Here is a 22,909-nt window from a genome sequence, read left to right on the forward strand (position 1 = left end):
TCAAGAAATTCCTTGTGAAGAAAGGCACTTTTTCCTGGGAAAAGTCCAACCTTATTCCCAAGGGATTCTACAAGAGGTCCAGGAAAACTTGCCTGTCTCAGGTGCTTCCCCAAAAGAAGCATCCCAGTTTTTCCCTTGAAATGTCCTGTTGGCATATATGGGATCTTTACTAATTTAATTTTTAAATTATGCAAATGCTAACCTTCTACCTTGCTTTCTGATTCTCAGGAAACACCAGCTGGAAAAAGAATGATGGATAATTCTACTAACACAAGTGTAAATGGACGCTGCACAGGAATTCCCTATAATGACACCAAGACACTTCTGATTGCTGTTTATAGCATCGTTTTTGTCATAGGCCTTCCAGCAAATTGTTTAACTTCCCTGCTTACGTTGGTACAAATCCAAAGGCAGAAAGTAATTGCCATCTACATTTTCAGTTTATCATTGTGCGAGCTGATGTATTTAAGTACCTTGCCTCTCTGGATTATCTACGTGAAAAATGGGCACCAGTGGCATATGGGTGCCCTGGCTTGCAAAATAACAGGATTCATCTTTTTCTGCAACATATACATCAGCATTTTGCTGTTGTGCTGCATTTCTGTGGATCGTTATGTGGCATTGGTCTATCCTCTGGAGTCAAGGGGGAGAAGAGGACAGAAGATAGCAGTCTTAGTAGTGTGTATTCTTGTTGTTGCAGTTGCGGCAGTCCACACTCCAGCATTTACCATGCAAAATGTGAGAAGTAAAAATAACTTGACCTGCTTTGAGATATTGCCCCTTGAGAGGCACTTGGCTTTAATCTGTTTTTTCAGATTCCTATTGGGATTTGCCATACCTTTCATAATCCTCATTTTCACAAACTACAAGATTTTCCAATGTATACAAACAAGCACCAGCTTGACTTGGCACCTGAAAGTCAGAGTGAAGCGTCTGGCAATTGCCATTATTGTAATTTTCCTGATCTGCTTTGGTCCCTACCATGTGGTACTCCTAGTAAGAGCCATAAAATTTTTGGTTGATAAAGGTGGCTCATGTCCATTTGAAAAAGATATATATTCAGCTGTTACAGTGTTTCTGTGTTTAGCCACTGCAAACAGTGTCGCCGATCCGATAATCTATGTGCTGGTTACGGAAAACATCAGAAAAGACTTCTATGTGAGTCTCAGGAGATGGAGACTGAACTCAGGCAAGCTGAATTCAACCATTAGTCACAACAATGACATCATAAAATTGAAAATGTCAAAAGAATCACAAGAAGAAGGGCTAAGAGAAGAAAGCAAAGAAACCCTGGATTAATCTGGCATTCGAAAGAACTGTAACATTGGCAAAGACCAAGAAGGTGGGAGCCAGCAGGTAGCTGCTGACACAAATAAGACATTTCCAACACCAGCTGCGGGCTGCAGACTGCACCACATGGGTATTTACATGCTGACATCCATAGGAAGTTGTGCCATATTGCAACTATCAAGCAATGCCTTGGGGACACTACAAAAGTGATACTTCTTTCTCCTGTCTCCTATGGTAAAGTTTGCCCACCAATATCATCTGTGAAAATACTGTTTTGCTTAGAACATGTTGAATAAACTAAATAATTTACTTTGAGTCAAATCAAAATCTTAAAAGCATGGGGTTTAGACTGGCTCTTTTCCTTGTATGAGTTCTAAACCAGCTTTATCTTCTGAGATGGACCAAAAGAAATCCCACTGCTGAGGAAAGCAATGTAGGGCCCACACTTACAGTTCTAGTTCCTGAGGAGATACATGTTCAGATTCTCATACACATAGTGTGTTGTTAAGATTTATGGTTAACCAGTGGAAAACCAAAATTGAGAAAGTGTTTCCACAAGAGCCTTGAAAATGTTCCTGATACTTCACTATGCAGCTTTATCTACTTTGCACGTTCTGGGGAGCATTAAAGGACAACACAGTGACCTGACAGCACAGACCAACAATACTTCTACTGTGTTAGTCAAGACCTTGCACTGTCCTGAAATTCTTAAAATGTACAATTCTAGGACTTGATATTCTGTAATTAGTAGATTTTACTTATTTTGCAGTTAAATCTTTCCAAGTGGTGTCATGGACTTGTTTTTTATGGTGTCTCCAAATGTCTGTTGAACTTGTGTTTCATTTCTAAATAAGCTAATATTTCCCTTTCAGAACCTTCAGCTTTGGGCTCCAGTATTGGTTTCTCTAAAGACACTTGTGTTTTATCAGAGGAAAACATCAAGGAGATTTCAAAATGTATCCCTAATTCCAGGGATTAGCAGGGTTTGATGCAACATCTGTAATTGTTTTGCCTTGCCTAATTTACATGTTGTCCTAAATTACTACTTTGTTATGCGTCCTCTTTTAATGAAAATCCTCAGAGCTTCTTTGTTAAGATGCAGTCTGAAATAAAAGCCTTAGGGGTGACAAGGCTCCATACATCCTGATCCAACGCTGAAGATAACCTAGATGATCTCCAGGGGTGTTTTCCAAACTAAAACATTCTGTGACAGGGACACCAAGCAATCTATTCACATGGGAAAACTGCAGTTCCTGACTTCTTCGGATAATGGAAAAGCAGCTTCATGTCTGAGTGAGGACATCAAGAAATGCTACTTCCACATTGTTAAACCATCCCATCAGACAAGCCATGTCTCCTGTGATAAATTGAAGCATGCAATCTGCTTTGTCACACAGTGTCTGACTGCACCACAGAGGCAAAGGAAGGGTCACAACACTGGGACAATTGCTAGAGACACAGAAAAGGATAAGCAGGTGGGAGGGATGGATTGATTGCATGGATCTTCCCATCCTTTCCTCCTGCATGGAGAGTACCAGAGAGGCTGCAGGGTCTGCTCTGTGCTGTGAAGGAAGGTTCACCTACTACATCACTTCAGCAGTTCTCAGCCCAGCTATTTGGATCTGCCCCATGATTTCCTCAGCTCAATTTAAGCTACAAGATGACTTGGAGAAAGTACAGAATAAAACCTAGGCCATGCCTCCCAACTTATCACTCACCAGTGTAATGGGCAAGATTCAAAAATTTCACTCTTTTGTATTAAGCATTTACTCAGGTATAGTGTTTATAATTTTACTTAAAGAAGAGTGGGCTTCTCAATAAATAAGATATGATTTTGTTTTTACATGTGTCTCAGACGTTCATAACATACCTGGAAGGTAAGTGGGTTGCTGATTACTTTAAGTATGACTGTGAAGCTAGGAGTGAATAATTTCTGGCTATGAACTAGACCTGGCCAAACTAGTTTTTTGCAGGCAATATAACTGATTTGTTTGTTTATTCATCAATTTTAAGTTATTTCTGACAGCTTTTCTTGGTGAGCATACTGTCATCCCATGGGTCATGCTGTGGGACCTGTCTTCTAGTGAAATGACACCAAACTTGCCTCACAGGTTGGAATACCTGTCTTACTGACAAACCAGCACAAACAAAAAGTAGCAGCTAAGGGCAAAGAGATGCAATAGGGTTTTTAACCTCTTTGGTGAGCAGGGAAGTGCACAGGCTGGCAGCAACCCCACAGCAGGGTCTCCCAGCGTGTCTTCTGCAGCTAGTATCTGGAGACAAGGACGTGATACCTACCAGTCCTCCCCTTCTAGCCCCTCCTGGCTTGGTTTGCATCCCGCGGCGCTCCTCCTTCCCCTGCACAGTGAACCTCTGCACAGGAGAGGGCGCTTCTCATGCTCTGTTTGCACCAGGGATGCAGCATGGTCTTACCGTGTGAGTGAGGGAAAGCAATGAGAGCCAAAAAAAGATAAATCCCTTACCCCAAATCAGATTGGTGCTGATATCCTGGTAATAGTGTTACTTGCTGTCATCACAAACAACTGGTAAGAAAGAGTAGGACTCTAAAATCATTACGTCTCATCACTGTAATGCAGATGAATGATAACTTTGAGTGTTTACTATCTCATTCCATGCTGTAAGAAATGCTCAGAGATAACAAAGCAAAAATGAGACTTGCAGACAGATGGAAAATCTTCTGAGAAGAGATGATAAGCTATGTGGTAAGAAATTCATACCACACCACATGAATATGATCTACACAAGCAACCTCAAAGTAAGCCTTCTCAGGATGGCATGAAACTATCCATCCTGTTTGCCAGCCTAGGTCTGTAACTGGGCCCAGACACTCAACCACAGAGCATCCCCTGTAAGCTCAGCAGTCTGTCTTGAAATATCTTCTTGAGGGAGGTGAAGAATCAGAGAGAAGAGAGATACTGTGGGAAAAGCCTGTTGTACGATACACAAAGTCCTGAAAAGCCCTGTAAACCTGAAGTTGCAGATGTTCTGAACAAGTATGCAAGTGTTCAAAAACCTGCTTAGGAATGCATCAGCCTGTATCACAGTTCCCAATCTGTAAAATGGGACATTTCTTCCCTTGAGCATTGTCTGTCTGTCTGCTTGGTTTAAAACACAAGCCCTTGCAGGAGGTAACTAGAAAGAGCGAGCAGATGTGCGGGCTGTGTATTCAGCGCTTACTGCAGCAGGCACTGAACGGCATGGACATGACTATAAGGTACCAAAGCACAAATTGGAATGAGTCAGCACTTTCAAGGTCAGATCCAAAGCACTTTATTTGCTTCTATTTATCCTGGTGCATCTGAAAAAGAAAAAAGGAAAGAAAAAAAGGATGTTTTAACTTCAGGTCTCCTGGGACTTTTCCTCACTGGGATATTTTGGTGTTTGGAGGTGTTTTGTTGCTTCCAAAAGGTAAGAGTAAGGCCAGTCCACAGAGTTGACTTACAGAGTGGAAAGCTCAGGGTCAAATGCTCACAAGGCTCACAGCATCTCTCCGCGCACAGGACTGGAAACAATCAGTAACACTAATGGCATTTGCTGTTGCAGCTTCTGTATACAGTAGGCCACTAGTGATAATCTTTAAAATCCTCAGTGCTTGAAATCTATCCACGTGGACGCTGCCTCTCAAGCTCTTCCCTTCCTGGCATGGTTTTAGTGGGTTGGGAAGCAGTTTCTTAGCATCATATTTCTGGAAGGGTCTCTGACAGTGTGAACCTCATGAGGCAACAGCATTATTACTTACTTATTTCATTAATTCTGGGTTATTTTTTGCCTGTCTTAAACACAGTTGAGAAGCCTGGGCTGACACTACCCACTACAGGTAGTTTTGATGATTGTACATTTGAAATTTATAGGTGACTTGATGATGTGTTGGATAAAGAACATTTGATTAGGTATTAAAAAAAATCCTGTAACTTTCCATTTAGCTGCATGTACAGTTCCTGTCTATTTCAATGCTTTTGTTCAAACCTTTCCTCAAATAAGGCTTATGAAAACAGACAGGCTGTAGCTCTCAGTGGACTGGGGTGCTTAACTGCACCACCTGCAGCAGTAGCTGTGTCCCAAAGAGAACCAACACTCGAGGCTCAACTAAACTCAGGGCTGGATGCAGCAACGTGCAGAAGGGAAGAAACACGTACATGACATAAGAAGCGAACTCAGGACTTCATCTGAATTGCTGCTCTGTTGACTCTTGCTGTGGGAATGGCCCATCTTCAAAAGGCAGGAGATTCTAGCCAGGCTGCACACAAATCTGATGTTTCTGTCAAACAAGAAGAAGGTGAACTGGGAACTTGTACACAGAGGTGTGAAGAAGATACAGACAGACTGTAAGGTGGAAATCACATTAAATACTTGTCTTTTCTTAGCATTGTTTCAGATACTGGAACCATTTTTTAGGCAAGTTTGAAAATGAAAAACATCACTGTAAAAGGAAAAATCCCAGAAGTATTTTTCCCTCTGGAGATACCACAAAACCATTACAAATAAATCAATGTGAAGTTAAACCAAAGTGCTCAAAGCAGCCCTCCTTCCCTGAAAATTGAATGTGCATCTGAACTTTTTTCCCCTGGCCTATAGTTTTAGATCATAATGATTTCAACCTCCCAGAATCTGGAGAAATTTTGGGATTTAATCTAGAAATGTATCTTGGACATAAGATGTAAAGAAATATTAATGTATAATCCTGACTTTTCCATGCTTCAGTATCATATGTCTAATTGACCAGCATGGAGAAAAGCTTTTATGAAAGCAACATATCATTCAAGTATCCAACACATAAGTCAACTATGGGTTGTGAATCTACTGCCTCTGTCATGAACCACAGAGCAGAAGTTCCATTTCAGAAATGACACTGAGAGGTTAATTCCCTGTTTCGATACTTCCAGCTGTTGTTTGGATAAATTTGCCTTTTCCAGTGTGATTCAAGCCCTGATTTTAAGACACGGCATGACGTTTCTCCAGGAGTTTGATGTAGTCACAAGAGGGCACCAGACTCTAGCCTATTTCTCCTGCTGGCCATGGTGGACTTCAGAGTGGATGAAAAAAGAGTTACTATCTCTTCTTTCTCTAAGTTCACAGCCTGTAATCATCAATTAGTAAGACTCTGTGCTGCTAGGTAAAACAGACTGTACAGATGAGTGTGTACGTGTGCCATGCTTACCAGATAGCTGCTGACACAAGATTGGGCTATAAAGTTTATCCAGTCATGGCAGAAGCATGCAGATTTTTTCAGATGGTGGCTACAAACAGGCAGGAAAACAAGCTGAAGAAAGAAACCAAAATAAACCAAAACAAATCCCAAAACAAGCCAGAAGTGAAAGCAAGCAAGAAAAATCATGGGGACAAAACCAGAGAGTCAATTCCCTCGCATCACGCAATAAGAAATGGAGGCTGATGGAACTTGCCAGGGTCTGTCCGGGATTCCCTGGAGAGGATCTAAGTGTCAGGAGGCAAACAGACCATCTAAGGCGTTCAGCTGAGCCAGCCCCTGCGGTATGGAAACACCCAGCAAATTGGAAACAACTCGTTCAGGAGCCCCACTCCACCTCCCTGGCTGGGCAAACCGCTCCACAGGCTCCTGCAGCTCTGCTCACTGCAGCTCCCCTGACTTCACCCCAAGTCCATCGGCGTTTGGCGCTGTTAGTCAGATTGAGTAAGGCAAATTAAAGATTTATTGTTCTGTTAACGTTAGACATGATGAAGTGATTGCTGGTAAATCACTGGATACTGACAGAGCACCAGGAGAGTGGAGTTAACATTCCTTTATTGCTACAAAAGTCAAAGCTGTCATTCCCATCAAGGCACAGGACTGGAGCAGAGAGCAAGACTAGCTCACAGCCTGTTATCTGTGCTCATACTCATGCTTCTAATCTGGGTTAACCCTTTAGCCAGATAAGGCAGACAGGCATTAGCAATCATTGTCTTAGGAAAAAATACAGTAAAAAATTACATTTTTAATACACCTTTCCATTCCCTCCCTTACTTCTTATGCTCAGCTTTGGATACCCTCCCTAAACTATAATCACTGTGTCCCTACTATATTTTGTGACTTTTTTTTCCTGATAGACTGTGTAATTCAGATAAGCCACAATCAGCAATAATTTGTGGATACAGTATGTTTTCCAGCTTAACCTATCAATTCACCAGGGTCTAAAGCAAAATCTGGAAACAATCCAGAGACTCCACCAAACCATCAGAGCCTTTGTCTACTCTTCTAAAGAGCACAGAGAGGCAATTTAACTTGCAGATAAAGCATTAACTTCTGTACTAGCGTATTTCTCTTATGGATGCTTAATTTTATTCTCCTTGTTATTAATGCTGGGTCGAAGGAAAATCACATTTCACTAACATTGTCAACAGCTTGTTACTACAGTATCAACCACTAGAATTAAGCTACTGCACAAGAAACTCAGCATCCTTATTTTTCTACCTTTTTCCCCTTTTTTTCATGGTCCAAATGCTTAACAACTTTAAGGCAAACTTAAACAGCTGACCTACATATTCATAAAAGTTTTGCTAGCTTTAACTGTGCTTTTGAATTATAAATCTCCAGTTTGCCACTACTGCAGAAATCAGTTTCCCACTGGCATTGTCATTTTCAGGGACACAACTTCTAGAAACAGCACAGCGCTTTCCAAAAGGCTGGCTTCAAGAGCAACACATTGCGATATCAAAGGGTGCAGAACAGCAAAGGTGTAAGCTTCAAATCTAAAAGATCTCAAAGCCATACCCTAATGTATGTTCAAGGATATATGAAAAAAGGAATTATTCATTAACTTCTCCAGCTTGGAACCGCTTCGGGCTATTTTGTTCCTACATCATCTGCAGTTTTCAAAGGAAGGTTGAGCTGGTGGGGGAAAAAAGATCTTCATATGCACAGCACAAACATATTCATCAGAAACAGACTAACTACCAAGATGAAAATACAGTACTTAGCTTGCTGCAAAGAAAGGAATACCTTGTGTGTAGTGACAGGCTGCACATGCTTTCTGAGCTTGTGGGTGCTGTTTAATAGTAGATGCTTTGTTGCTATAGCAACTGTCATACCCTATGGTATTTATGCTTAGATATGGAACACATATTTTAAGCAGCACCAGACAACAAGGCATTCAAGTGTCCAAAACGTATGTTTAAAAGATCCTGGTTATGAAGGTATTAGATGCATTTCTCTAGTTATTAGAAAAGCTCTGCAAGACAACACTTTTGCAACAACAAATCTTTTCCCTTACAAACAAAACAGAACTACCATGATGATCCAGAAGAGGGCTTAGAAACCTTAAAATAAAACCCCAAACAACATCCAGCACTTTGAAATCCGTCTTTGCTGGTTGCTACTGCATAATAATCTGGAGACTTTTGCTGTCTCATGGTGCTTTGCCACTGTAGATTTCTACCGCAGTTTTAGAATCTCACTAGGTACAGCTTAGAACATCTTGACTTCGTGTCATCTGGGCTTTGTTTGTACCAGAAATGTCCACCACCAACACAAAGCCACATACTGGCTGTTGGCCTCTGCCTACCAGTGCACAGATGTGTTATTTGTGGTTTCATGGCTGGAATTTCTCAAGCAGGTTTGTAGCTCCTTTGCTTTTGTAGTTTTCACCCACCAGGGAAGACACTTCCTCTGAATTGGCTGGTCACTGTCAATCTTGACAAAAATGCTTCTTTTACTTTTATTTTGTCATACCCTGGTGGGTATGGAGCACAAACAAATATTGTAATATGAGAACACTCTTTCTTTCAGGCCTTTTCCACCTTAATGATGGTCAGTAACTTCTGCAGAGTCTGTGAAGGGTCCTTAACTCCAACACAATCACCTTATCCAGGAAGCTACAAAGCTTTGCAGGCTGGTACAAGCCTAACAGCTTTCACGAGTCCCGTTTCCATTGTATTTCCTGCAGTCAAAACATACTGATACCTCTTCTTACCAACATATTATCAGTTCCCTAAAGCTACTATCTGATCTGGACAAACACAGTGGTGCTGGTTTTAGTGCATAGGCTTTCTTAGTCCAAACTAGCTCATTCTTTGCTTGTTTCATAGCTCATGTCATTCTTAATCCCCCATGTCTCCTAGTAGATAAACCAGATACCCACAGCCATAAAATCAGGCAGATCTCTGCCTAGGAAGGGATTTTGCTTTGCCACTGTCGTACAGACAGCCACATACCCTCACTCCCCTCACCTGTACACTACAGCTCTTCAGCTCTCACCAGCTCAATCACCCAGCTGAGCCAATACAGCCAACCAAACCATTGCCACATTCAGACATGTATTAGCTGGTGCATGGGCTGCGATGAGTGCTCTGACTATGCTGTTCTTATTTTGTAAGCCACTAACATTTGATGCTGGCATCATTATCATCCAAGATCAAGCTACAGTTAGCCCACAGATGCTCAGTCCGTCACTCTGAATGCTTTGGTTTGTTTTACAGGCACCAGATGCTCGCTGTTCTTTTTCCACACCCCTCCTAAAGGTAGAGCAAAAGCCCTTCCAGGCTGAGTGGTGAAGGAGAAGCTTACCCTTACTGAAGGCTGAGCAGACCTTTCAGCCTCCTTTGGTGGTCCACATGCTGTAACAAAACACTCTTAAAATTCAGCACACTGCGACTGTAGCCACATGCAATGAGGTTGTATCCTGTATCTGGCTTACAGGGTCCAGCTGAGCTGCTCCAACAGGCTTACTTCTTAGGGAACAGCCACATTTAATTACCCTCCTCAGCCTTTCTTCCATCTGCTCCCGGATGTTTTAGGCTAGCTCTGCTGCAGGAATGTGCTCGTCGGCAGCAGCACTCAGGACTGTTTCATACGCCGCCTTTCTCAGAGGTAATCAGAATTTGCCAGGTTGAGCTTAAAGGAAATGGCATGTTACAAGTGGGCCTCCTGCCCTATTCTGGAGCCAAATTAAAAAGACAAACACTTTAATCAAACAGTAATTATGAGAGAAACAATACGGACTCATAGCAAGTCCACGTTGTCTCTAGCAGGCAGAAGCAAGCAAGCTCTGTCCCTGTTCTGAACCAGCAAGATGACTGCCAAAACTCTTCCAAACCTCAAGCAGTCGTGCCAGCACAGCACAGAGCTTGAGCTAGCACACCTATTCTCTCAGTGAGACTCGCTAGTCCACTGATGACAGCTCACAGCTTCCAGCGCAGGGCTGAGTCATGTCTGGTTGGCTCCAAGCACGGGCAGCACAAGCACACGTTTTCCTGCCTCCGACTGCACAGCCCTATTCTGAACCCAGCTGCATAAACCCCAGGGCTCTCAGACCAGAGACAGCACTGCAGGAGCGCAGAGTGGAAAACACTGTCCGCTTGGTGTTGGTATCTAGAGAGGACTCCATCCTACCTCACTGAAACTATTTGTTTCAGAGCTTAAGCAACCTCCCAACTAATTTTCCTAACCTCTTTATCTGAGGGCTTGCAAGCCACCGGTTGTGAAACACTGTGCTAAGCCTCATACAAACACTGAGCAAGCGGCAGTAGTGTAAGAGCCCAACACTCCCTCCAACAGACCTCTCTGCAGGCTGGAAATAGAATCAGTGCAGGGATCCAGTGGAAAGTGAGGAACGTCACTCTGCATGCATTTCTGTTCCTTATTCATCTACACAAAGATTGCCTGCGTTAGTCCTTTAAAACTATTAAACCCTGCTATTATTATAACTATTGGTAATGTGGAAATGTTACGGACTGAGCTCCTTTGTGCAGCTTGAAATTGCACAAATAAACTGGAAATTCCATCTTCTTTGTCTTTTAAAAGCACAGCCTCGGCTCTGCTCCCGGCCATTAGGTTCCTGTTAATTTCTGCAGTTTTATAAACACAGTCCAACTCTAAACCAGCCCTCCCATCGCTGCCGACGTGCGAACGTCTGGCCAGCTCAGCAGGGGCTGAACAGATCCAAGAAAGGAGCAGCAAAGCTCCCAAGGCATCAAGCACAGCCCAGCACAGGCTTGCTCCAGAAGGGAAGGAAGGGTGCTGGGAGGGAGAGGGTAGTGGCTGCTTTCCAAGGAGCATGGCACGCAGGTCACACCACCCAGTACCAGCCACCACTGTTGGAAGAAAGAGGCCGGGGCTGCCGGCAGAGCAGGCTCTGTGCCGGAGCAGGCAGGCGGCAGGACGGGGAGAGCCCGGGCTGGCTGCCAGCGCAGCTCCTGCAGCCGCCGCCGCTCAGCCGCATGGCCGGAGCCCACGCACACGCAACAGCCCTCACAGACTGCACCCAGCCCGCCCTGCACCCACGCCGAGTGCCAGCCAACACTGCGCAGCCGAGGGTAGCAGCTCCGCTGGGCTCAGCCCTCGGGCTCTGGGGTGGAGCCCCAGCACAAATAAGCGCAAACATGTGCTAAGGACAGATCCACACCAGAGAAGTTGAGGTGATGCCTGCTCCTGTCAACCCAGCCCTGTACCTCCTGCTTTCACAGAAAAAAAAGGGCATCCCATTCACCCCTCTCCAGCCATCACACCTGTATAAAGGCCACCAGCATGTTTAAATCCCCTCAGGACTGCCACTCGCTCTGAAGATTTTGCTGAGTGCCAGTGGCCACCCATCCTTCTAGCAGAGATCTGCCGGGCTGGTTAGCACCATTTTCTCTGTCACCCGTGTTAGTCATTTCATCAGCAAGCAGGCTGCTCTGCAGTCTCACTTCATCAGCTAGAAGCTTTGAATACATAACCTGCTTCACCTTTCAATTTAAAAGAAGCCTCTCACCATTTCTGACTAGTAATTCCCCCCCCCCTTTTTTTTTTTTGGGGGGGGGGGGGGTATGCAGTTCTTCATTTCCAATAACCCCTACCAGCTTGCTGTGCAGACGTTTCCTTCCAGTTCTGCTCTATGCTTTTTCTAGAACTTCAGCTTCAGCATCAGTTCTGCTTTTGCTTGCAGATTATTTTAGCTGCAAAGTTTTCATGGGCTGGGAAAGCTTTATCAATACATAAATATCTATTTAGGAAATTACCGTGTTTTCACCTCTCTTTTTAGCTCTGGTGTTAAAACTTCATTTACTGAAGCTAGTAGGAAGATGAAAAACTTTACAGAGCAGCTAAAATTCAATCAATATCATTATCACACTGCAGTTACAATTCAATTAATTTTTTATAATGCTACTTCAGTCCTGTCAGAGGTTGTTTGCTTTCTAGTAAATACTTTGGGCTGTATTGTTTCACATAGGACTGGTCCAGATTTTCCCACTATGACTTTCAACTTGTTTCTCACATACATGAGGTATGAGTTGTTTTCTCCCGAGACTAATCAAAGCTTGTCATACCGAGATGAGACATAGAGAACTTCTCAGCTTTTCAAAGAAAGAGTGCTGAGAACCTTTTAAAAGTTTTTCTTTCGGTGGTTTTATCAGAAATGGAGGTGATACAGTTCTAAGCCATCAGACATCCTCTGGTTTCACTGGAGTATTTACTGGGGGAAAAGAACCCCACAAACAGAAATGTCAGAACCTTCTCATTGTATCAAAAAGGAAAAGAAAGGAGACTCGTGTAGATGGTGTTATCACTAGAAGATGATGTTATCACTAGAAAGAGCAATATGAATGACCTCTTCTAGCACTGATCTTGCTGGGAATAGCACCCACACTGCCTCAGAAAGCGAGTCCAGAGAGGCTCAAAGGCTCCTGCAGGATTTATGGTGGGATTACCCATTTGAATTCTTCGCGGCATAACTAGAAGGAGCTAACGTCAAGCTGAAGGGAGCATGAGAACATCTCTTTGTGGTATTGTTCTTTCAAAGTTTTGCCTCGTATTTTTGGGCTGTGATGCCATAAGTGTGGTGCAAGAAACTGTAAAAATAACCCCAACAAAAACCAAGGGGAAATAGTGCCCTTTGTAACCTGTCTTGTCCAAAAGCAAAGAGTGCTGTTCTACTGAAACCTTCCTCCCTCACTCCCTCCTCCTCTCTCATAACCAACTACAGCTCGATCGTTTCACAGGCTCTTACCGAACCTCAGCCCAGGCCCGGCTGACGCCTCCCCCCGCTGCCTTACCCCCCCCCTTCTCCCCTCCCGGCCCCTGCCTGCGCTGCGGGCTGGCAGCAGCTGCTGCTGTGTCTCCTCTGCTCTTTCCCGGCAGCCGAAGCCGGGACAAGCCCGGCTCCCCCCTCCCTCCCTCCCCTGTGGAGACAGCCGGCACGTAGCTGCAAGACCGGGAAAGCCACGGCGGAACACTCGGCCAGCATAAGTGCTTGCAGATGTGCAGCAACACCGAGCTGGAAAGGCGGAGCAGCGTTAAAAGCCTTCAGGGCTTTGGGCTTCTCCTGGGTTTTTTTGGGTTGTTTTTTTTTCTGTCAGCAGGGCGGTTGGAGCTTCTGGGACAGCGGCTTCGGAGGGGTGCGAGCCCTCACCCCGTCCCCTCGGACCAAGGAAGCAGCTTCCGAGGCCAGGAGGCCAGGCCCAAACAGGAAATGCCACAAGCCTTGCTAATGGAGTCATGAGGCTTGGCACCCCCGCGGGGCGGCAGCACCGGGGACGGGAGAAAGGCTGCGAGGGCGGGCCGGCAGCGGCTGGCGCCGAGGCCTTCCCCGGCCCTGAGGGAAGCAGCGCCCGATGGCAAAATGCGGCCAGGCCCAGTAGGAAGGGGGCGGCTGCTGCCCCCCTTGCAGCTCCCTGGGCGCCCCACGGGCTGTAACAGGGCCAGGCCCGAACCTGTTCCCGCCGGAGCCGGTGGCCCAGAGCCCAGACACGCCACGGCGCCTCGGCGGCCGTTTGAAATCGGGGCTCCGCCCCGCCTCCGTGTCCCGCCAGCCTCTCAGGGCCGAGGGGGAGGGCTCGGGCGCCATGGCAACCCCGCAGCCTCCCGTGGGCGTCGCTCAGGGGGCGGGAAAGGCCGGGCGCCGTGGCAACCGTTCCGCCAATCGCAGTGGCGAGCGGCGGCTGCGTGGTTTGGCGACAGCCAATAGCAGCCGCCGCTGCCTTGTAGGCGCGGCTGTCGGAGCAGGCCCAGCCCCGCCGAGGGAAGACGGGGGCGGGGGGAGGAAGCGAGTCCCTTTGTGGGCTTTCACAATAAGATGGCGGGCGGGGAGAGGCGGGGCTGCTCCCTACGGTTGGCCCCGCCCGTTCCCTCAAGCGCGGAGCGGTTGGTGAGGCGGGAGTGGGGGCTCCTGCGCTGGGAGGCGGCAGCGGTAGCAGCGGCGAGGCGGTGAGTAGGGAAGGCTGGGCTGCGTCGGGCGCGGGGCTGCGGGTCCGCCCTCCTTTCCCCCCCCCACCCCGGGGCCCCGCGTGGGGACCGCGCGGCGCGGGGCCGGTGCCGGTGTAGCCCGCGGAGGAGGGAGCCGACTCAAAATGGCGGCGGGCAGCGCGGGACGATGAGTAATCGCCGCCCGGCGCCGTTGGCGGGTATCCGCCCGTCCCCGGAGCGGTGACTGGGGGCGCGCCGACGGGCCTTGTCTCCCCATCGGCTGCGGGCGCCCTTCTCCGCCGCTTCGGTCCCTCCCCCAGCCGCGCACCCTTCTCCCCCTCGCCTCCACCCCCGGGCAGCCCGTCAGGCAGTGCCGCACGCCGTGGTGCCGCTGCCCTCCCAGCCCCGGCGTGCCGTGCTGGGGAACCTCCCCCGGCTCCCCGAACGCACCGCATCGCGGCTCAACCCCGCCTCGGCCCCCGCCGCGCTCCCTCCCCAGCCTGCGTGCGCCGCGCCCGCCGGTCACGCCTCTCCCCTCCGGCTCTGGCGGGCCGCCCCCACCCCTCCCGCTCAGCCCCGGCTCAGCCTCCGTCGCCTGCCTTTTCCCCAGCTTTCTGCTCCTCGCTCCGCCTGTTGTCGCCCAGCCCCGGGGTGTACTGCGGCCCCGGCTTCCCAGCCTGTCCTTCCTCGGCAGCTTGTGCCCTTTTCCGAAGCATCTCGTGTCCTGGAGAGGTGCCTGCCAGCCCCCTGCGCCCGGGGGTCCACCAAACCCCAGGGCTTCATAGGTGCCTTTGTCCCGGTACGAACAGGGATGTTTCTGGCCCTGCCAGCCATCTGCTGTGTGTGCAGCTCGCTCTATAACCACGCACACATGCCTAAAGAGGAATACCTGGCTTCCCATCTTTTTTTCATCATTACACGTGGCTTTGATTTCTTCCTACACTTGTTATTAAGGACAGTTTTGGAGTGGGGAGATATATTGCCTTCTTACCCAGCTGTGTTAACCATCCTCGCTATACTTACATCTGCCCCAAAAGAAAAAGACACCCAGCTTAAGTGAACCTCCAGCACTAGCACCGCCCTGAGTAGTTCTTGTCTCTCTTCCCATAAAGATGAACGGTCCTAAAATGTCGTGTCTTCTCTGCTATCCTAACTCTTAGGAGGCATCTTTCTCCCTTTAAGTGTATCTTTGGCAGCGTATTACCATATGAATCTGGACTGAGTGTGAATCTGGAATGTTTTAAGTTGATGCTCTAGTGGTGAGTTGCATCAGACTTCGAGCACCTCGTTTGTAAAGCAGACCGGGTATTTGTCAAGCCCCAAAAGCAAAATCTCTAATTAATTACATAATACTGTGCTACTATAACAAAAAAACAAGCAAATCCCTGCAAAACCCTCCATTTTTCATACTGCATTATGCTACAGATAGCTGCTGGTGACAGTTTTATTTCAAACAGTGGTTAAGTTGAGCAGACGAAGTTTAGGCTCCAGACACTCGGATGGTAGTGGAAGAGGGGAGATGATATAGCTGGTGGAGATATTGCCTCTCAGACAGAGACAGACACTACTTGAAATTAACAGGGAATCTTTAACACCTTGACTAAAGCAGCAACAGTCTTGCTGTGGTGTACCAAGAGGTTTTACACAATAGTTGATACCTTTTGGGGGTATGTTAATCTGTAAATCGATAGTGAATCATGCTTACTTTTAAAATTGGTTTTAAACTTAGTATTGTCTTGAGACAGCATTGGAGGTAGTGCAGGGAAGCTCGGGGGACGTTGTTTATTTGGAAGGTCTTAATTGCATCTGATAATGGCTGTGAAGTTTATTTTCTTTTTATGTTTTTGGTTGTTTGGGTTTTTTAACTGAGAATTTAAGTTTGAGGTACGTTTGGATGCCAATTAATAGAATCTGATGAAATAATTGCTGTGATGTTAGCATAAACTTAAAGAATGTGCCCATTTGTACTATAGTTCTTTTATTGCTTTAGGGAAGAACCTGGAATCACATGCATCAGGCCTTACGCATTATTATATGGCCCAGGAATAGTGTTTCCTTATTTAATATGTTAATAGATTACAGACTGAACTACTGGTCTGCCAACATCTCCTGTGTCTCTTCCTTTGTGGATGTGATAATGGCTCTTTTACCAGGAACTCATGTATTCCCCATCAACAGTCCCTTCCTGTATCAGTCTGCTCTTCTGGAAGGCAAACAGCCAAAGCCTCTTCCTCTAAAGTTGTCAAAATGGCACTAGAAAATATGTTTGCTTATCGTTTTCATGAGAGCATCACCTTTATCTGTAATTCTTGTGGATTTTTTCGTGGGTTTTTGTTTGGTTAGTTGTGTTGATTTGTTTTTTTTTTTTTTAATGAAGCTTATATCCTTGTTACCTACCCTAAACTAAAACCATACCTAGCAGGAATCTGGAGGATTCAAATAGTTGCCATATACAGGCTCTCAAAGAGATTGCCCTTCATTTATAGAGTGTTTTGAAAGTAAGCCTGGGGAGAAAAACTTCTGAACTTTTATGGCATCGTAAGGAGTTTGACAGAAATAAGAAATACTTTATTGACTTGATATCATTGTGTCTCACTGGAGCTGTAGTTCATATGCCTCACAACCTTGTCTTGAACATTGCTGTGAGCTCAATCTGTAAAGGAAAATGAGACTTTAAGTTGGTTGAAATACAGTTTCCATGACATTACAGCATTTTAGTCTGAATATTTTGGGATTGAGTCACAAGATTCTGGCTTGAGAGTGTTTAAGGTGGGTTATTTTGTTGTGGTATTTTAACAAGCTTGCAGCTTCTTGAGAAAAACATGTTTTCTCTGTGTGTGTCCCCAGCCCTCCCAAGTCTTTTGTCAACCACCTCCTCCCCCAAATTTTGAAAGCAAGCACTCTTCAAAATGTTTTTATCTCCAGCCAAAATAGAAAGCAGAAATATACGTCCTTATGTATCTTCCTTGCTTTTTTCTTTTCTAGGTATATACTTCAGTGGCAGACACTGAACTGTCTTGTACTGTCTTAAAATACCTGAATTGTTTTCATACTTCATTGTATAAATTTTTGTAGCTTATTAAAATGCTGCATATTTTTTATGTTTTGGTAATTAAAGGAATTGTTGCATGTGTTTGGTAGTTGTATTTGGTATATCAAATCTTACTTTGGTTTAAATGTGTTTTAAAACCCACCTTTATAATTAAAATTAAACTAAATTAAATTAATTTAGTTACAGTCATTACTTTCGTTATTGTCATCTTGCAAAGTAAATCTTAGTCACAAAGTTTCTGTGCTGGTAAAGGAAAATTCTCCCTGGTTTTGTTGCGTTTCAGTTTTGTATTTGTACGTGCTTATTCTTTTTCTCCAGATACTACAGAGATACTATGTGGTTTTGTACGAGAGAGGTGAAAACTGTGTAGTGTTGTGATAAAAGTAATGAAGACTTTCTTTCAGTGTGCTGTTGTGTCTGCTTAATTTTTTCAGATGATTGCTAAAGATTTTGTTTGCTCTTTGAGTGATGAAGACATGGGGATAAGGGAGAGGCTGGTCCAAAGGTCAGGGTAATAGCCCAGGACTTGGACTTCAACTGGCAGTTTCCTTCTGCTGCAGATTTTGCATGTGTTGTTGGGCAAATCACCTTTGTGCTCTCGCTGTAATTGGGTGTAATAGTACTATTCAAATTTGTAGGAGTGTTGTGTTGTGAGGAGAGGGGTATCGAAGCAATGGACAAAATGTAGAAATGTAGAAGTTTCTGAAATGGGAAAGTATTTTGTTCTGCATCTCCTGTGCTTGGCTGACATCTTGCTTCCTGGTGCTTGGTAGGTGGTGCTCTTAATTGCTACTGTATGGACTCTTGCTCAGTAGCATGGGAGAAGAGGAAGGACTACACCAAACCCCATTACTGGTATGTAATTTTTTTGCTTCTTAAATAAAACTGTAAATCTTGTATTTTGTACAGTCTCAGGAACAGGGTGACAAAGAACTTTTTGTTAAGTAAGAAATTAATTGGAATTGCTACAGAAAACCAAAATCCAGTGAATTCTTTAAGAATGTTTGAACACATTTTTCCTCTGCTTCCACACACCCAAGTGTGTGTGATGTATTGAGGTTTCCAAGTTTTCTGCTGCATTTTGTTGTTCTTCTGGTCTATCTTAGTAGATGTTTGAAACCCACGTGAACATTCAATTCAAATTTTAATTATTCTTTACAATATTCTAAGTAGAAATAAAAGAAACTTCAAACTCTGCGCAGAGTGTTTGTTTGGTGACATAATGATCCATAGTTGATTAGTAGTCCCAAAAGATGTCTCTAAAGGTCAAGTTTCATGTGTGGGGCTGTGTGTGTACAGGGGGTATGTGTGTGTTAAGTGTTACGAAATTACTGTGCGTGTAACTTTGTAGGAAAAATTAAAGGGGATATCCCCCAGTAAGGAGTTGCAGGAATATCTACAAATCTGGAAAAGGCACTATTGAGCAAAAACTGTGTTGTATTTGATGGGAATAATGCAAATAGGATAAAATTTTAAAAGACACTCCCAAAGCATTTCATACTCTGCTAATTCACGGAGTGCTCTTAAGAAATCTGTGAAAATGACTGTAAGACCAAGTTTGTTTTCTGTGTTGTTGTCTTTGTGTATCACCATTTCTGAAGAGTTTTGTACCTTCGATGGGAAGAAATCTTTAAGAGTTGGCAAATCCAAAAACCCCCACGTTTTTTCATGAACATACACAGCAGTGTTAGAAGTGTTGTACAGAGTCAGATCAAATGCTTATCTGGCTACTGTGCTACCCCCGGGTTTTCAGAGTAGATAAGTACGTCATATATTTTGAAAGGAACTTTGGATTTTTTTATTGGCTTTGAAAAAGCTAGAGAACACTCTCTGAAAATATATGGAACTGTACCTTAGCAACCAGAAAGCAAGGCAGAGGTTAGGGCTTACCAAGGAAAATGGAAAAGGAGAGGGAAAGGCACTGCAGTGGTGTTTTGGCTTGATTAGCTTTTAGTTGAAAAACTGTTTTGTTTGGGTCCCTAAATATTGTGAAAAGAGGAATTCCTCTAAGGTCAGAAGACTTAGAAGGGATATAACAAGGGTGCATAAAGGTAACAATCAGGTACTAGCTTTCATTTGCAGCCTGGTTTTTACAAGACAAAGAGGCAACATCTAGCTAATAAAAACAGTTGCTTTGTATTTGAAGAGATCAATTGCAAAGTTTGTATGGGGCACTTGTCAAAATTAGTGCGATTCAGAAGGTCTGGAGGCTGCTGTTTGAAGGTCATAGCTTGGAAAATGCAGCAAGTGATTTTTTTTTTTTTTAATGTAAATACTTACTTTTAGCTGATCAACCTAAACTGTGAATACCAGAATTGTTATAGTTAATTGGGAAAGAAGTACAGAAGCCCATACGGAGGATGCCTGTGCCTATCCTTACTGGACTTGCACAATTCATACTGGAATTACATAGTTCAGTTACTCACCTGAGTAAGGGAACCCAGGAGGACTGCTTTAGGCACCCCTCTTGAGTGCCTCAAGTGATATGGGACAAATCTTACTCTCTGTAGCCAAAATAAGGTAACCTTTCAAGCATGCTGCCTGTGGTATTTTTTTCATGTTACTCTGTTAGGCATGTTGATGTTCTGGAGGGGTCAAATTTTTTAAAGATGGTGTGCCAGGTTGTATTTTTATTTCCAAAATTAGAGGTTAAGCATGCCAGTAGAAACTCGGGAGGAGCGAGGAGAAACTGCCTCTCCAATAGGCGAAATACAGCCCTTGGGATGGCTGCTTCTGTGCGAAGCAGCGGCAGCTCCTGACTTCCATCAAGTGTGGAGCTTAATGGGAGCCAGGAGCTGGGAGCCCATGCCTCTCTTCGATGCCATGACTTGTGGACCTGCTCACCCCTGGTTCCCGAGTGCCGTCTTTGGGACCCAGTCCATATGTTCCTGACCCCTGTTGTACCACACTGGCCATTCTGTAACCTGGTATGACAATTCTGATGTTTCTATCTTTAAAAGAATTTGCTGTTTTAAGATTAAAGCTTTCAGTTTTGTTTTTTACTCTCTTTATTTTGTTCCCCTCCTCTCCCTCTGGTACCTTGTACAAGATTGTTTCCATTTGTTTTTTTAACAGGACACAATGTTTGTGCGAGGACTAAAGAGAAAATGTTTTGATGGCGAAGAAGATATTGAAGGAACTCTGGCTGGTATTAAGGCTATTCCTTCATATAATCTTCAGCGGCAGTCGCTTTTAGATATGTCCTTAGTTAAACTTCAGCTGTGTCACATGCTGGTTGAGCCTAACCTTTGTCGTTCGGTACTTATAGCCAACACAGTACGGCAGATCCAAGAGGAAATGACTCAAGATGGGACTTGGCAGATGATAAATACACAGAGTACAGGGCAGGCATCCCTGGATCGTCTTGTTTCAACAGATATCCTCTGCCGTTCATCTAGGGAACAAGCTGAGGGAAAGCATGTTCCAGGCTATAGTACTTTCAGTAAAGACTTTGAGGGTGACCAGGTACAAGATAGTTCAGAAACTATGTCAACAGCCTCTTCAGTGCAAGCTCCAAGAAACCTGCAGAGCGATGTGTGGGAAATGGAGAATCCACAAGAAAATAAAGGAAACTTTCAAAAATCATTAGATCAAATATTTGAGACACTGGAGAATAAAAGTCCTAATTCTGTTGAAGATCTCTTTTCAGAAGTTGACAATTCCTACTACGATCTCGATACTATGTTAACAGGCATGATGAGCAACACCAAAATGGGACACTGTGATGGTCTTGAAACATTTTCTTCTCCAACAACTACACCTTCTAACTCTAATTGTAAATCTGATCTTAATGAGCTTGATCATATTGTGGAAATCCTAGTTGAATCCTGAGACTCCTTGTGTAGGAGATAAAAGATCTGTTAATGGGAAAAAAAGACTTGAGAAAGCTATTTCCACAGTTCTATGAAACCTGCACGTGTATTTTACAAATATCTATATATTATATAGATATATATATTAAAAAAAGCACTTCATATTGCAAAATAGTGTTAACTCTTAAAGTTAACCTGCAACTTGTAGTGTAATAATCCAATTTATTGTCCACTGAACTGTAAGTACATACGGTAAACGTTGAAGGTTGGAGTCCAAGGCTCTTGAAATTGGGTTCCTTTTTCCAATTTGTTTTAGCCTTTGGAGGATCTGTGCAGTGAGAGGGAGTCTCTCATTGCTTTCTTACACTTCTCCCAGTAAAAATGGTAATAAATATAGAGAGAAGTTGGATAACTGGTTCCCTATTTTACTCCAGTTTCCACTTTGTCACGCCACGTAACTTCTACCATATCTGCTGCTTCTGTTCTAAGTCGCTACATGGCTCTCAAAGAGCAGTTTGCAATAGTTACTGTTATCTAGCTAGCTTGTTCTGGTTTTTGCTACAATTTTTACTTCAAAAATAGTTTTAAAGTGTTTATTGGTGTTTAGATTTTCCCAGGTATTTTCCTAAAGTATATTTTTACTACAGATGTTATGTCAGCTGCTAACTTAGTAACTTTTGATCATATCTGCAGTTGATGTATTTTTTGAAAGATTTTTCAAAAAGGGATGTTTTTTTACTGTGAACTACCCAATGTAGTTCAGTAAAGTGTATGTAAATGTAAATATACTATTTTATACTTTACATTAAAATGTAAGAACTGTTTTCATGATTCTGTTTTATAGAGTAGTACTTTACTAAATTGAGAATTGTCCAACTATGCTTTTCATACCCCATATACTTGAGTATCATTAGAGGAAGAGCTTTGTTCCAGCTAGATACAATTACATTTACTTCATTTCAGACCATATTTTTGTTAACTTCAAACCTAAATTATATAGGTTTTTATTTATGTGTATTTATATGTAAATGTCATCAAGTGAATTGTTTATCACTGAAGTCTGCCATCAAATATTTGTTTATATGGGATAACTATCTTGCACTAATTACTACAAAAAGTGTTATTAGCGGCCTTTAAATCTCAACTGGTATGTCATGATGTCTTGTCTTAATTAATATGCTTCACTCTTTCCAAGGATTTCCTCTTGGCTTTTTTTAATAACAAAAGATACTACAACATGGGATGGTGTTCTTTTCTTCGAGTGCTCATATGCTTTTTAGAGTGTATTTAATTATGCCTATTCCTATGAGACTTTTTCAGGGGAAAGGGATGGATGAAGTACAGTGTATGATTTTTTTAGTTATAAAATGACAGGTGTTTTACCTTCACAAGCTGGCACAGGGGAAGAGCTGTGGATAAGCGTGGCGGGGGGGACGGGGGGGGACAGAGGGAAGAGTGGATCTGGACTGCGGTAGCAGTGATGGTGCCAGGGGAAGGCATCTGACACTGACTCAGTTGTTTGTGTTCTCTAGACTTGAACCAACCAAGCAAGTCGCAGAAGGCTTTGCCTTCCCACAAGTGACCTTACCTACCACACACTGTCCTTTTTGGATTCTCAAA

General features: G+C 44.1%; 2 protein-coding genes across 2 annotated transcripts; both read left to right on the forward strand.

Annotated features, from left to right (window-relative positions):
• Positions 1 to 252: 252 nt before the first annotated feature.
• Positions 253 to 1,299, forward strand: GPR132 (G protein-coupled receptor 132; the record flags this gene model as incomplete). The annotated part of the gene is made up of 1 exon (XM_084270731.1): positions 253 to 1,299. One exon carries the CDS (start codon positions 253 to 255, stop codon positions 1,297 to 1,299), a length of 1,047 nt encoding a protein of 348 aa, XP_084126857.1.
• Positions 1,300 to 18,140: 16,841 nt separating this feature from the next.
• On the forward strand, positions 18,141 to 21,308 carry CDCA4 (cell division cycle associated 4; the record flags this gene model as incomplete). Its single annotated transcript, XM_084270489.1, has 2 exons — positions 18,141 to 18,332; positions 20,553 to 21,308. Exons 1-2 carry the CDS (start codon positions 18,294 to 18,296, stop codon positions 21,306 to 21,308), a joined length of 795 nt encoding a protein of 264 aa, XP_084126615.1. The 5' UTR covers positions 18,141 to 18,293.
• Positions 21,309 to 22,909: the final 1,601 nt, after the last annotated feature.

Source organism: Gallinula chloropus, assembly GCF_964237585.1.
Source record: "Gallinula chloropus genome assembly, chromosome: 14".
Taxonomy (NCBI): domain Eukaryota; kingdom Metazoa; phylum Chordata; class Aves; order Gruiformes; family Rallidae; genus Gallinula; species Gallinula chloropus.